At 45.3% G+C, this 13,259-nt stretch overlaps 1 protein-coding gene across 6 annotated transcripts in view; it reads left to right on the forward strand.

The window, feature by feature from the left end:
• The window catches only part of RASGEF1B (RasGEF domain family member 1B), a 307,416-nt gene that overhangs the window by 276,458 nt on the left and 17,699 nt on the right, over positions 1 to 13,259 (forward strand). For all 6 annotated transcript variants that reach the window (XM_069485432.1, XM_069485433.1, XM_069485436.1 and 3 more), the window contains 3 exons: positions 8,550 to 8,732; positions 10,434 to 10,556; positions 10,932 to 11,069. In XM_069485432.1, the coding sequence (XP_069341533.1) occupies positions 8,556 to 8,732; positions 10,434 to 10,556; positions 10,932 to 11,069 (438 nt within the window). In that variant the 5' untranslated portion in view covers positions 8,550 to 8,555. The remainder of the gene's footprint in view (positions 1 to 8,549; positions 8,733 to 10,433; positions 10,557 to 10,931; positions 11,070 to 13,259) is intronic.

The raw sequence follows: 13,259 nt of genomic DNA on the forward strand, positions 1-13,259 counted from the left end.
CCCTCGTAATATTCTATAGTTTGGCTTGAGGTCTGTCATCTAGAAATGATGATTCAGCTGCTAAGAGCTGTGTTGTTCAGTATGAGAACCACGAGCCACATGGGGATATTTAAATTTAAATTTATTTAAATTAAACAAAATTAAAAATTTAGTTTCTCAGTTGCACCAGCCGCATTTCAAGTGCTTAGCAGCCACCTGTGGCTGGCAGCTACTGTACTGGATAGTGCAAAAGAGAAACATTCCCAGTATCCCAGAAAGTTCCCTTTGACAGCACTTAATTAGATAATGATGATTTTGACTCTTCGGAAGGTCATTTTCATTCCTCTGGGAAAGGGAAATATTTAATTCTCATCATAGAGGGACGCCTAAGACATAAGGAAATACCACCGACTGGCTTTTTATAAGCTAGGCTGTGTCTTCCCCTGTTCAGGCATGAGCAGTGCTGCTTTCTAAGATCAATCATACGCCAAGATCACAATCACCAGTTTCTCAGTCTTGTTTCTCCCCAAATTCTAGCTGCCCCTCTTTGCTTTCCTAAACCAGCACCAACTGGAAGGCACCAACTGTTTCCAAGACCAGGACCGAGGCGCCATCTACTGTTAACGCTCAGAAACTGCATGGAGGTTGTAGATGATAAAAGAGCGTCACCATGTCCTGGGTTCAGTGCCCAGCCAATAAAATTTCTCTCCTAGAAAAGATTTAAATGACCCTCCAGGTCATGTACTGAAGTGTCCTTTGTGTTTTAATAATCTGCTAACAGCAGATCCCCAAGACGAAAGATGACACATCTTAGCTTTGCTTTTCTTCCCGAGAAACCAAAGATAGTAACTATTTGAGTCACAATCCCGTTCCTTCTTCAGTTAGGGATCAGTGAAGAATTTTTAAAGTAGCTTTTAGGACAAATCAAGCAAAATGTGAATTCGTTTTTGTATGGAGGACTGGAACTCCATTTCATCATGGAGAGAAATAGGATCTTCCTTCCTCAAGAATACTGGGGGTTTGTTCTCCCTTAACTCTGAAATCTACTGGGCATTTGGGACTCAGTTCCAAAGAATGTGCTTATCTTGGAGTTACTTACAATCTGTCCACATGCCAAAGAAGTGACTTGATTCTGAGTTGTCTATGTGGGTTGCCTTCTCAATACAATACCTCTTTTTTCAAGGTTAGCAAACGTATGACATTTCTACAGTTTCCAGAGATGCTGTTAGGAATCTCTGCCTTTAGGACTTGCCCTGAGCAAGGAAAGAAATGAAAAGATAATCTTCTAGACATTTTCAAGCTCAAAATAAGACGTGTTTTATTAGTGTCAGAAACTTGACTTTTGCATTTACCTGGGCTCCATCAAATCCATAGTCAGGTACACCCAGCGAGGACGCAGTCAGTAACCCAAACACAGTCTGCTGTTTGCATTCTAAGTACCAAAAGGAGGCTCGCAGTACTTGATATACCGGCTGGAGTAGAGCTGAAATATGGGAACTCTCTCTGATTCCGATCTCTACCACTTCACATGAAGAAAGAAACAAACAAGTTGTTGAAGATGCATCTTACCAAAATGCAAAGTTCTCTAGAATGTAGAGAGAACTGAGAAACCGGTCATTCTAGGATATTAAATTAAACCTCTCCCCACTAAACAAATATGCTCTCAAAGTTCAGCTGTTACAGGAAGGCCTACCTCCACTTCATTTTGTTTTTAAATTGGGACGCATGCCCAGCATGTGAACAGAAGCTAAAATATTATGGTCACCGTAAAGGCATTGGATTTATTAAATATTTTGCCAAAGCACTCTGATGAAATAGGGATTTTAAGAAACCTTTTTTTTCCCTTTGATGCCTACATTTTCTATCTCCTCCTCTTGAGCGGAAAGGAAGTGCTGAGTCGACATTCTGGACGAGATTTACAGAGCACCTGTAGCTGGGGATAGCTTTTGATTTAGTTCCCACCCCCATGTTTTTTTTTCCCCCTCAGCCTCTTTTCCAGTTTGAATCGTCACCTGAAACCACCTTGTCCCCGTGCACCTGCTTCGTCGTAAATAACAGTGTGCAAAAGCACTCACTAATGCAAACACAGTCTGTTTAGAAACAGGCGGCTTTTCATCTGGTGCTTATTGGGTTGGACCCATTAGACACGCCTTTCACACCCATTCACCCTCTAAATCACCCAGAGCTCATCTCCATGATGCTGGATCAATGTCAGGCTGAGCTTTTTCAGGGTCCTTGGAAGGACATGATCTATCGCTGTGACCAAATTAGCTGCCCCTGTCAGATGTCTTCTCCGTCAACTAACTTTTCAGCTTACCGAATTCATTTTAAGAAGGAACATTCATCTTGTGTACCTGAGTTAGGCGTATCTTTACTTCCTGGTGGAAAGCTTTCCAGCAGAACCTGTAATCTGTACGCTAATTCTGGTGGCTGTAAACTTTTTTTTTTTAAGCCTAGTTCATTGTTTTAAAAACCAAAATCTGTTTCCCATTGTCTCGCTGCATCTCCCCCATCCCAAAATGCTGACTCAACGTAGGCAAAAAATAATTTTAAAAAGCCTATTTCAATAGTTCCCCCCCAGACCCAGATAATGATCATTATTTTATTTTTTAACTCATTTTGATTTGCACTGCCTGAAAATAGAAGCATTCTTTTATTTTTAAAGAGCCAGTCTTAAATGTGTCAGCCCAGAGTTCCCTTCAGAGCCACCATGCTCTCCTCTTTTGGAGCAGAGAATTAACGTCTAGGTTCTGTACAGGTTAGCACATGGGCTTCCCCTTTTGGGGTCTGTGAAGCCCCTGAAGGTATGTGCAAACTTGTTGGTATGTTTTTCTGGGAGCAGTAGGGGGAAAGAGATTTATGATCTCCCTAAAAAGTTAGGAGCCACTGGCTGAGTGGAATATATTTTGAGTTGCGAAGAACTGGCTTAAAAATGAAACCGTGTGGTCTGAGAATTTGCTTGTGAGGTTAACCTGCCCTCTGCTGTGTGTATTGTTGGTAGGGTTTGTTTTTTTTTTTTTTTGTTGAGACAGAGTCTCACTCTGTTGCCCAGGCTAGAGTGCCGTGGCGTCAGCCTAGCTCACAGCAACCTCAGACTCCTGGGCTCAGACGATCCTACTGCCTCAGCCTCCCGAGTAGCTGGGACTACAGGCATGCGCCACCATGCCCGGCTAATTTTTTCTATATAGATTTTTAGTTGTCCATATAATTTCTTTCTATTTTTAGTAGAGACGGGGTCTCGCTCTTGCTCAGGCTGGTCTCGAACTCCTGACCTCGAGCGATCCACCCTCCTCGGCCTCCCAGAGTGCTAGGATTACAGGCGTGAGCCACCGCGCCCAGGCTGTTGGTAGGGTTTGAATAAAGCCATCTGCTTTTCCATGCGTCTCATACAAATCTCTCTTTTTCCAAAGGAGTTAACTGCTTTGAAGTTTGACTTAACGGTACATTAACCCGAGTATTTCACTTGCGGCACTGTCACAGGTTCTAGTTCTGGAGAAGAGTCAGTTTTTCCTAAACAAGGGAAAACTGACAGGTTCCCGTTGATAGATACACTGGGCTGGGCAAACTCTGTGCTGATGAAGGGTGGTGGACAGTGGAGAGGCTGGTATTAACGTTCTGTTGGGACGTGTAGACAGGAGTCCATGGAGAGTTTACTGGATCCCAGAGACAGAACATATTAGTTGTGAAAGCTGAAAGAAGGTTTGATAAGGAAGCATCAGAACTACCTGGATAGGAAAGAAAGATTGGAAGCTCTGAGCTCCCCAAGTGATTCCTGAAGTTAACGGTGCCCGGGGAGAAATGTTTCTCTGGATTCTCATGTCCAGTACTCTGGATATTGGATCTGTTTTCTTAACAAGAACGAAGCCCACATTTAATCTTCTGGGCCTCACTTTTCAATCCCAGAACTGAAGCAGGTAGAACTCAAGACCTAGACATCAGATCTGAGAAATACTGAACAAGTAGTAGCTCTTGATGTGGGTAATAAGAGAGAAGATACTTCAGAGAAAACAAACTACAATGTTTCTCTTCTTAGGTATTTAAAATTATGTTTCACAGACAGTACTTTTGGTACCATTCTGCTGACTTTTCCTCGCATGTATCAAATGTATCTATTACTTAGGCATTTGGTCCTTCAGAAAACAGCTAGACTGGCCACTTGTTAGAGATTGTCCAGAGATGAGTGATGAATACTATGACCCAGGATTTTTCTTTTGGTCATTTGTCTTATGCAGTTTTTTCCTGGAAATCTATAAAGTGCATATGAGAAAATGTTACTGTATTTCATTACATCTAAGATGCCATTCATTGTAAGATATCTGTTATCTCATATCTCTTTTAAAAGACTGTTAATTAAACATTTTTAATCACTCCATTGTTTACGTGCATCTCAGTTTTAAAGATACTAAAATATTTTTTAAAGTGCATATTAGAATCTGTGAAATCTCTTTGTCTAGATGGGACTGTGCTTTTTGATGGCAAAGGTCAGTAGCTTAAATATTGCTGTTGACAGTCTGACTTTTTAATAAGAGTAATTAATGGTGTTAATATGTCTTTGGAGCAAGGATTTATGTAGAACATGTAAAACACATAAATTATTCTAATAGCCTTCAAGTCGGGACAGACTGTCAAGATTTTCATTTTATGATTAAATATTAGAAGTTCAAAGGAGACCATTTGCAGTATAAAGGCAGTAGTGTAATAAATTTTTAACCTGGAATCTGAAGACCTAGCTTTGAAACCCTACCCTCTCTGTCCCCTGCTCCACGTGTAACCCCAAGCAAGTTATTATAGTTTTTCTGAACCTCAGTTCCTTATGTGGTCAGAAAAGGATGAGGGTGTCTGCTCGGTGAGGTGGTTGCAAACTCCAGAAAGGCATTTGTAGTCAGTAAACCCCTGTGCAAACAGGAGCCAGTGGAATCTTCAGAGCCTTCCACATCGTGGGTCTCAGGAGAGGGACCTTCAGGGGGATGCAGAGAGAAGCATTTTCAACCAACTAAGAGAGCGGGGCCTAAGGAGTTGGAAAGATACTGTCTTGAGCAGAGGGTAAGGCAGACAAGTATGACCATTGTGCATGAATAAGGGGCCGGGGTCTCTTGGAGCGACCTGAATCTCAGCAGTTGGTTGTTGCTGTAAGTTCAGTAACCAAGGTGGCTCATGGGAAAATGAAATCAGCTAATTTGCAACATAACTCTGGGCTAATTCAAAGGCAGAAAATGGCCCGCGATAAACGCTTTTCTTACAGTTGATTTTTAAGAACAGTCGGCTCTAACCTCTCTTAATTTATCTTGATTTGGTGCCCATGGCTATTAGCATTCTCTTCTTTTGGTGCCTCATGGAAGGGAGTTTTCTAAGTGCTAATATTTTGCGCCTCCTCAGAGAAGTCCTGTGGGTCACCCATTTCCAAAGAATAATACAAAAGCCTTGTGCCATTGCTCTTGTAGTAATTGGCTCTGAGAAGAACTTTGCTATAAAGAAGATAGGTAGTTTCGTTATGATTTAGGATTTCGGAAGGGGTGAGCAAAATTGGAAATAACTCGTGGAAGCATGGCTGGGGGTAGAAGGGAGTAACTTCTAAAGCTGTTCACAGCTGTTGAGTACCAAAACTGGGACTTCATTAAATCTGAATCCTTGGCCGGGCGCGGTGGCTCACGCCTGTGATCCTAGCACTCTGGGAGGCCGAGGAGGGTGGATCGCTGGAGCTCAGGAATTCGAGATCAGCCTGAGCAAGAGCGAGACCCCGTCTCTACTAAAAATAGAAAGAAATTATATGGACAACTAAAATATATATATACAAAAAATTAGCCGGGCATGGTGGCGCATGCCTGTAGTCCCAGCTACTCGGGAGGCTGAGGCAGGAGGATCGCTTAAGCCCAGGAGTTTGAGGTTGCTGTGAGCGAGGCTGACGCCACGGCACTCACTCTAGCCCGGGCAACAGAGCGAGACTCTGTCTCAAAAAAAAAAAAAAAAAAAAAAATCTGAATCCTTGCCCGGATCTTGTCCTTGTCCTCTTTGCAGGAGTAAATCATTAGGAAGTACAAATGCTTGGTGGCTTCTGGTGCTGATTCCTTGGAAGGGAACTCTGACCCCATGGCCATTCTGTGGGTCAGAGCTTACTGCTAAAATGCGCAAGGCAGGAGAGACACGGGATTCAGGGGAGTCATGGGCTGTAGCCACATTGCTGCGTCATCGTAGCCTGGTCATTGCACCCCCCCGGGTCTCTGTGTCCACACTTATAAGAAGAGGAGATTGGACCAGATCCTGGTGGCACGTGGGCTTTGGCTTCTTCCGTGACTGTCTTGCATCATTGCTGATCACTTAGGACCTACCTTCTCCCGCTGAGTTACAGCCTCCAAATCCTATTCGCTCCTCCCCAGACTCCTAGAGGACCAGCTCTAATCGATTGCAATTAGGAAGCGCAATGAAATCTGTCTTCCATATCCCGGACAAGGTGATTTCTATAGTCCCGTTGAATATTTATCATTTTCTGATTTTCTGGAATTCCCAGATTTTTCTCCCCAAAGCACTTCGTGAGAATGATTTCAGTAGCAACGAGTTAGCATTTGTAATCAAGAAAAATTCCTGGTTCCTAACAGAAAAAAAAAAACCCCAACTCCGAGGGCGTGACAGAGTGAGCTCCACCCTCATCCTGTATGAGAAAGGCGCTGTGTGGCTGTGACCATCTAAGCCAGAGGCGACCACATCCAGACAGACGACCGCCCGTCGAGGGTGTCAGACATAATTCCTAGGTGCTTCTCGTTTCAGGTCCCCGCCTCCCAGTCTGGGGACATTGTGAGTTTCTCAGGGCAAGGGTCGATGGGCTCTTTTTCTTCCCGCCAAGGACAAATAATTTGCTGATCATGCTGCCCGTGAATTGCACTCCCAGAAGCCCGGCAATTTGAAAGGCAAAAAATGTACTTTGTCCATGGCATTGTCTGTGCCACGTTGACATCCAGTTACTTATGTATATAACCTCAGTTCCTACGTGTGGGTCTCACCAACCGAAGGGGTGCGCAGAGCGTTTGTGCCAACATCACATCCCATAGTCTTGGTCCTTTGGCTGCGATGGCCGTGTGCCACCTAAGGCAGAGGCATGGCAACAGCCACCATGGTGGTGACAAAGCTCCCCGGATAGGGCGGTGCTCAGGGATCACTTTCTTCCTGTTTATGGCTGCTTTTCCGTGGATCTCTGCAAAAGCTCCCTCAGCACTGGCTTCTGGGTGCGACAGAGTGCACGGAGATGAAGCCTTGTCTCCAATTTATTTTTCTTGATGGTTCTTTTCCTAAGTACCATGTCCACCTGCCAAGTTGGCTTTTTAAAGGATGTTTTTTTCCCAACACTCCAGCCCTGGTTGCCTCGTGCCGAGACACGTGCACAGGTTGTGACGCTCTGTGTCCCGCTGCCCACCCCCCCTCCATCAGCTGTAGTGGGGACAGATGCTCCTGCAGTGACGGATGTGACTTCCCAGACTGGGCCTCACACCCCTCCCCCATTCGGATGCAAATATCTTTTGGCATCTTGGAAAGAAAGATCAGCCCAGGTTGTGTGCTCCTGCTCTCCCCCCGCACCCCTGCCCCTGCCAGTCCAAGGCCTGGAGCTTGGCGTCCCCCTCATTGTTTGCCTCCCGAAACCCCCAGTCCCGGCAGCTCCTGAATGGCTCCATTGTCCGGATGGGCTGCCAGACACCGGGAGTCTGTTCCTGGGGCCGGGTGCGTGTCCCTGGGAAGCCAAGTAATAACTTAATAGCCTGTGGCCTCTATAGAGCACCCCCTGACAAGGGCTTTGTGACTTGCAGAGCACACAGATGGAGACAGCCACTCCGCTCTGCCCTGTCACGGGACTCCTGATCCCAAACCAGGTGCCTGCCCAGCCGCACGGTCACTGAGAACTGAGGCTTTACAGACCCCCCACCCGGCCCTGCCGGGAGGATTTGATGCAAGGAGGTGAAAGTCAACAGCATCTGATGTGCAGTGTGAGCTGGGGGTCAGCGTTAAATCTCGGACACGTGCCTCCGTGCACACACACACACACGCACACACACACGCACACGCACACCAGGCAGTTTAATTCCAGGCCTCTTTGGCAAGTTAGTCTTTTCAGCTTCGGGTCAGGCCGTCTCCCAGTGTGTTCATGCTAGTTGGGTGGCTCTCAGGTGTCTCCGGTGTCACGTGACTCTTCCCAGCCAAATCCGACGGCTGACGCATTTCCACCTCACGAAGACACTTGACTCAGTGGGCTAAAGCAATCCAAGCTCAGTCCCCCTGTCCCCTGCATAACAGCCTGCTGGGAAGCGGTGATATCCAAATACGACAGCAAGATCGCATCCCTGCGTCTGAGCATTTTATCATATTTGATTGAGACAGGTTGGGACTCAGAAGTGTGCATGCATGGGGCACTCAGAGAGCAGTTTTGGTTCTTGGTGGGTTCTGATGTCGTGTCAGAACCTAAACTGTTTTTTTTTAAATTACGTGTCCCTTCATTACTCTTAAAGCTCAGTGCCCATCGAAGCTCACTTTTGTTTCCGTACTATGTATTGCTGACACCGTGTTTTCGTCTTTTGTCTTGCTGTTAGGAAAGCATGCCTCAGACGCCTCCCTTCTCAGCAATGTTTGACAGCAGCGGCTACAACCGGAACCTCTATCAGTCCGCAGAGGACAGCTGTGGGGGGCTGTATTACCATGACAACAACCTTCTCTCCGGATCCCTGGAAGCACTCATCCAGCACTTGGTCCCTAACGTGGATTACTATCCGGATGTAGGTATTCACGCTCCTCTGAGACACGTCCTCGCCGTTGGGCAGAAATTACGTACGGTAGGCAGGGACCAGAGATGTGACAGAATTATATCTGGGTTGCTGAGAATTTTCCTGATAAGAAATTGCCTGTTGATTATTGAGTGCGTTGAGATCACACTGAGCCTGGGTTATGGGTCGGATTTTGGGGCAGTCTGTGTCGGTTTCTTGCATTGTAGGCAGTGTGCGACCATCTAAATGAAGGGTCTGTAGGCTTGCCTCATGCATGCACTTGCTCCTTAAGTAGAAATGTCAGGGAACATTGGATGCTCCCAGAATGCTTAATGCCTTTTCTTGTTTCCAAGACCATCACTATGCCGAGAAAAGTGAATGTAGCCAGGGAAAGTCCATGGAAGAGATTTGTGCTCAAGGTGCAGTTCTTTATAGATTGGACATCAGATGACATGTTTGCTTTTGTTTTACCTTGGTAACCTGTGTTTGTATAGACGGTACTTTCTAACCTAGGGAATTTGTTACGTATTTTCTCAATCTCTACAGTAATTCCAGGAGAGTAGAGAGGAGGCAACTGCGATTCAGAGTGTTGAGTGTTTGTTCACGGTCTCACTCCCAGCACCAGCAATGAAACGCAGGTTTTCTTTCTGGGGCAAGTGAATTTTCCCCCTTCCCTGGTGCTTCAGACAGCTGCCTCTGTGGAACTGAGCTTGGCAGTATGAGGAGATTTACTAAGCAGCTGCTTATTGAACTATCTAGAGACTGAATTCATTTTTATAAATTTAATAATTACCTTGGTGTGCAAAGGGTAGTTTGTGCGTCACTGACATGCACCATACTGTTTCCCACTGAGCTGGCTCTCTCTGTGTGTGATTTGCTACATCGCATTTTCAGATAGGTTGCTACACAGGGAAAACTTGTAATCAAAAGTAAAAGGAATCCCTTGTTCAGCCCTGTAAGTGTTTATGAGCTAATAAAGGCGTCTAAGGAAAAGAAAAAAAAAAAAAAAAAAAAAAACCAAACAGACGGCATTTCTCTTTTCACTGGAAGTCTGAAACTATTACAACCAATAAGCACGACCTCGTTACTGGCTTCTTGGGCGACAACGTGGTTAAAGAAAAGGATATAGTGTTACATTGTCTCAATCGAATTGCTTGGCCGCTGAGCCAGTAAATAGGGTACTCGCGAGCCTGCCTGTAAATGTTCTGACACAAACACTTCAGTGTGACGTGCTAGACACACTGGAGAATTCTTGAGCTGTGGAGTGGGTGGGTGGGTTTGGGGTTTTTTTTGTTTGTTTCCATTGAATTACTATAATATTTGGACACAGAATCATATTCTCTATGGGTGGTTTATTTAAGTTAGATTTCTCTCTACAGGCTGAATTTCATTCTTCTTTGCTAGCGTGAGTGATGTGTCCTGGTGTCCTGGCTCCCTGAGGACAGGCGTGCAGATGTGCTCCGAATAATTTCGGGAGCCAAACTCACCCTGCGCTTCTGTTATTTTTAGTGTGTTTTAAGGGCATAGATAGATCAGAAAGTAAAGGAGAAACCTGTCGTACGCTGTTTTTTTACTACTAGTCAGCATTACTTTAGAAACTGTAGCATGTTAACTTGATCAAGAGAACTTAATGAAATAAGATGCGTAGTATGTAGGAAACACGGTTCGTGTCGAAGAGAGTGTAACCATGAGGACTTTCCTCTCTTGCCGCAGAGAACCTACATATTTACCTTCCTGCTCAGCTCCCGACTGTTCATGCATCCGTACGAGCTGATGGCCAAAGTCTGCCACCTGTGTGTAGAGCACCAGAGACTAAGCGATCCTGACGGTGATAAGGTAATGATGCTTTGAACCTCACAATTTTTAAATTAGACTTGCTAACTCTGTGGCTTAGATCCTGGAGAGTTGGTTTCCTTAAGTAGCCCTAGCTTGTGCCCAGGCTGAAGCGCATAAGTGGCCTCGTGGCTATGCAGGGAAGGATTGTGAATGACACAAAAACACAGTGTAAACAGAACGCCACGGAAGATGCCGAGATCCCGCCTTAAGCTGGTGGCACTCGGCGTTGAGGCAGAGGGAGGGGGGCCTGGAGCTGCTTCTTCAAACCCAAAGCCTCTGCGCCGGAAGTTCATCGGGGGCACCGTTTGTAATTATTTATTTGCTGTAGTCCATGGTGATGGACCTCACAGAACCAGATTTGCTTTTTCTCCCCAGAACCAGATAAGAAAAATTGCACCCAAAATCCTTCAGCTCCTGACGGAATGGACAGAAACGTTCCCTTACGATTTTCGGGATGAAAGAATGATGAGGAACTTAAAGGATCTGGCTCACCAAATAGCCAGCGGCGAGGAGGTTGGTCACCTGAATCTAGCACATCCTCTGGAATTCCCAGGCACGGCCTGGGTGGGAAGTGGTGCTGTTTATGCATCAGAATCCCCGCTACTTCCTTTCTGCTTTGTCTCCGGGCAAGCCCCCTACGTAGCATCATCGGTCTGTTTCCTGTGTCGAATGGGAATGATTGTACCATCCCGCCTCAAAGGGATACGATCTAGAGTTTGATGTGATTAATCTGGGGCTATGTCCATGTCAGGTCATGCACAGAATTCATGTTGCCATGTGTTTTTAATTTTACTTATGCCTTTCTTCCTTCCAAAAAGGTTGGACACAGCTAGTTAGATACTAAATGGCATATTAATAGTGGTAAACACTAAAAGATACAAAGTAAATAACATATTAGTATATTAACAGATTCTAGGTAGTAGATTAATAATTCATAAATAGAAATAGACCATCTTGGCTGGGCGAGGTGGCTCACGCCTGTAATCCTAGCACTCTGGGAAGCCGAGGCGGGTGGATCGCTCGAGGTCAGGAGTTCGAGACCAGCCTGAGCAAGAACGAGACCCCGTCTCTACTAAAAATAGAAAGAAATTATCTGGCCAATTGAAATATATATGGAAAAAATTAGCCGGGCATGGTGGCACATGCCTGTAGTCCCAGCTACTCGGGAGGCTGAGGCAGGAGGATCGCTTGAGCCCAGGAGTTTGAGGTTGCTGTGAGCTAGGCTGATGCCACAGCACTCTAGCCTGGGAACAGTGACACTCTATCTCAAAAAAAAAAAAAAAAAAAAAAGTAGATCATCTTGAGCATGGAAAGGAGAAAACAAATGCCAATGTTAAGAGCCAGGAGAGTACGATAGGACTGCTGTGGTTTGAGTTCAAGTTCTAGGCAAAAGGAAAATACAGCAGGGCATATAGTTTTCACTGTTAGAAAAAGGAAAGCACATTAATTCTTCAGGGCATTAAGTGAAGATTTTGAAAACTTTTTAATAAGGGACTTGGCATAGGGGACAAAAAATGAGATCATGGAAACTTCTCTTTATAGTGTTTACAACAGATGCTCCTTGATAAAGGCGGAGGCCATGGATTAATGTGTAAGTCAGCACAGGTAATTCCTGGGGGGGCAGAAGACAGCTGAGAAAATGAGGCACATCTTCTGGTGCCTGGAAGGTGGTCAGGCTAGGACCTAGTACGGGTGGAGATTAAAAGGCTCTTAGATCATCTCCCATAAATATCACTTCCCTCAACTGAGCCTTTGAGAAGAGTTAACTAGCTGTGACAAATTCACGGTTATCCTCCTTGAAGCAGGCCCAGAGGGCTGGTGTTCTGTGTTGAGGTTTGTTGGGTTAGGATGTCCTTCTAGTTGCTATGTTGCTTGCTAAGCTTTGGGGAACACGACACTTAGGCTCAGATACAGCATTTTCATGGAAAAGGTAGAGGAAGCATGTGGCATTTGCAGGGATGTCTTGTTTCATTCGTCCTAAAATGCATTTTCCCGTTATGAATAACCTTTCTCGGGAATGCATGCCTTCAGCGGTATGCTGCAAAGATAACGTAACAAGACACCTTATCTATTCTGTCTCGTTCTTGTGAATACATTTTAGTGCCATTTCTGCCACAGAAAAATCAGACTAAAATTATATAAGGCTAAAACTTGAAATGTTTGTGCTTGGCTTCTCTGCATCACGTTCTCGTGAAAATGGAGTTAAGCCTGTCGCTGTTGCGTTACGGCATTATGTCGAACCCTGGTGCTCTGGGCAGCCGCCATTCCTGCAAGCCTGAATGAGTCGTCTCCTGAGTCAGTTTGTAAGTTATGACGGTTACGATCATTTTGCCAATTTGCCTGTTAGGGCTCCAGCCAGGTAGGAATTAATGGTTCCCTCACTCACAAAGGCAGAAGTTAAGCTTCGCAGTGCAGTGTTGTAGTAAATCTCTTGGGAGAGGAGTCAGCTGTTGAGTTACTCGGCAGGGTCAGTGCTGGCTCGGTGACCTTGGTTGGTGACAAGCTGCTCAAAAGATTGGTGGCATCATAAGGACTTTTTCTTGTATGAAGGCTGAGACCTGAGTCAGTTTTTCATTTCGGTTAAGTTGTGTGTAGCTGCTTAATATTATGTGTCAATCATCCTGCCTTCCCTCTCTTGCTTTTCTAAAAGATGGAAATTGGCAGGGCGTGGTTGCTCACGCCTGTCATCCCAGCACTTTGGGA

The sequence above is a fragment of the Eulemur rufifrons genome, chromosome 13 (genome assembly GCF_041146395.1).
Source record: "Eulemur rufifrons isolate Redbay chromosome 13, OSU_ERuf_1, whole genome shotgun sequence".
NCBI classification, from domain to species: Eukaryota; Metazoa; Chordata; class Mammalia; order Primates; family Lemuridae; genus Eulemur; species Eulemur rufifrons.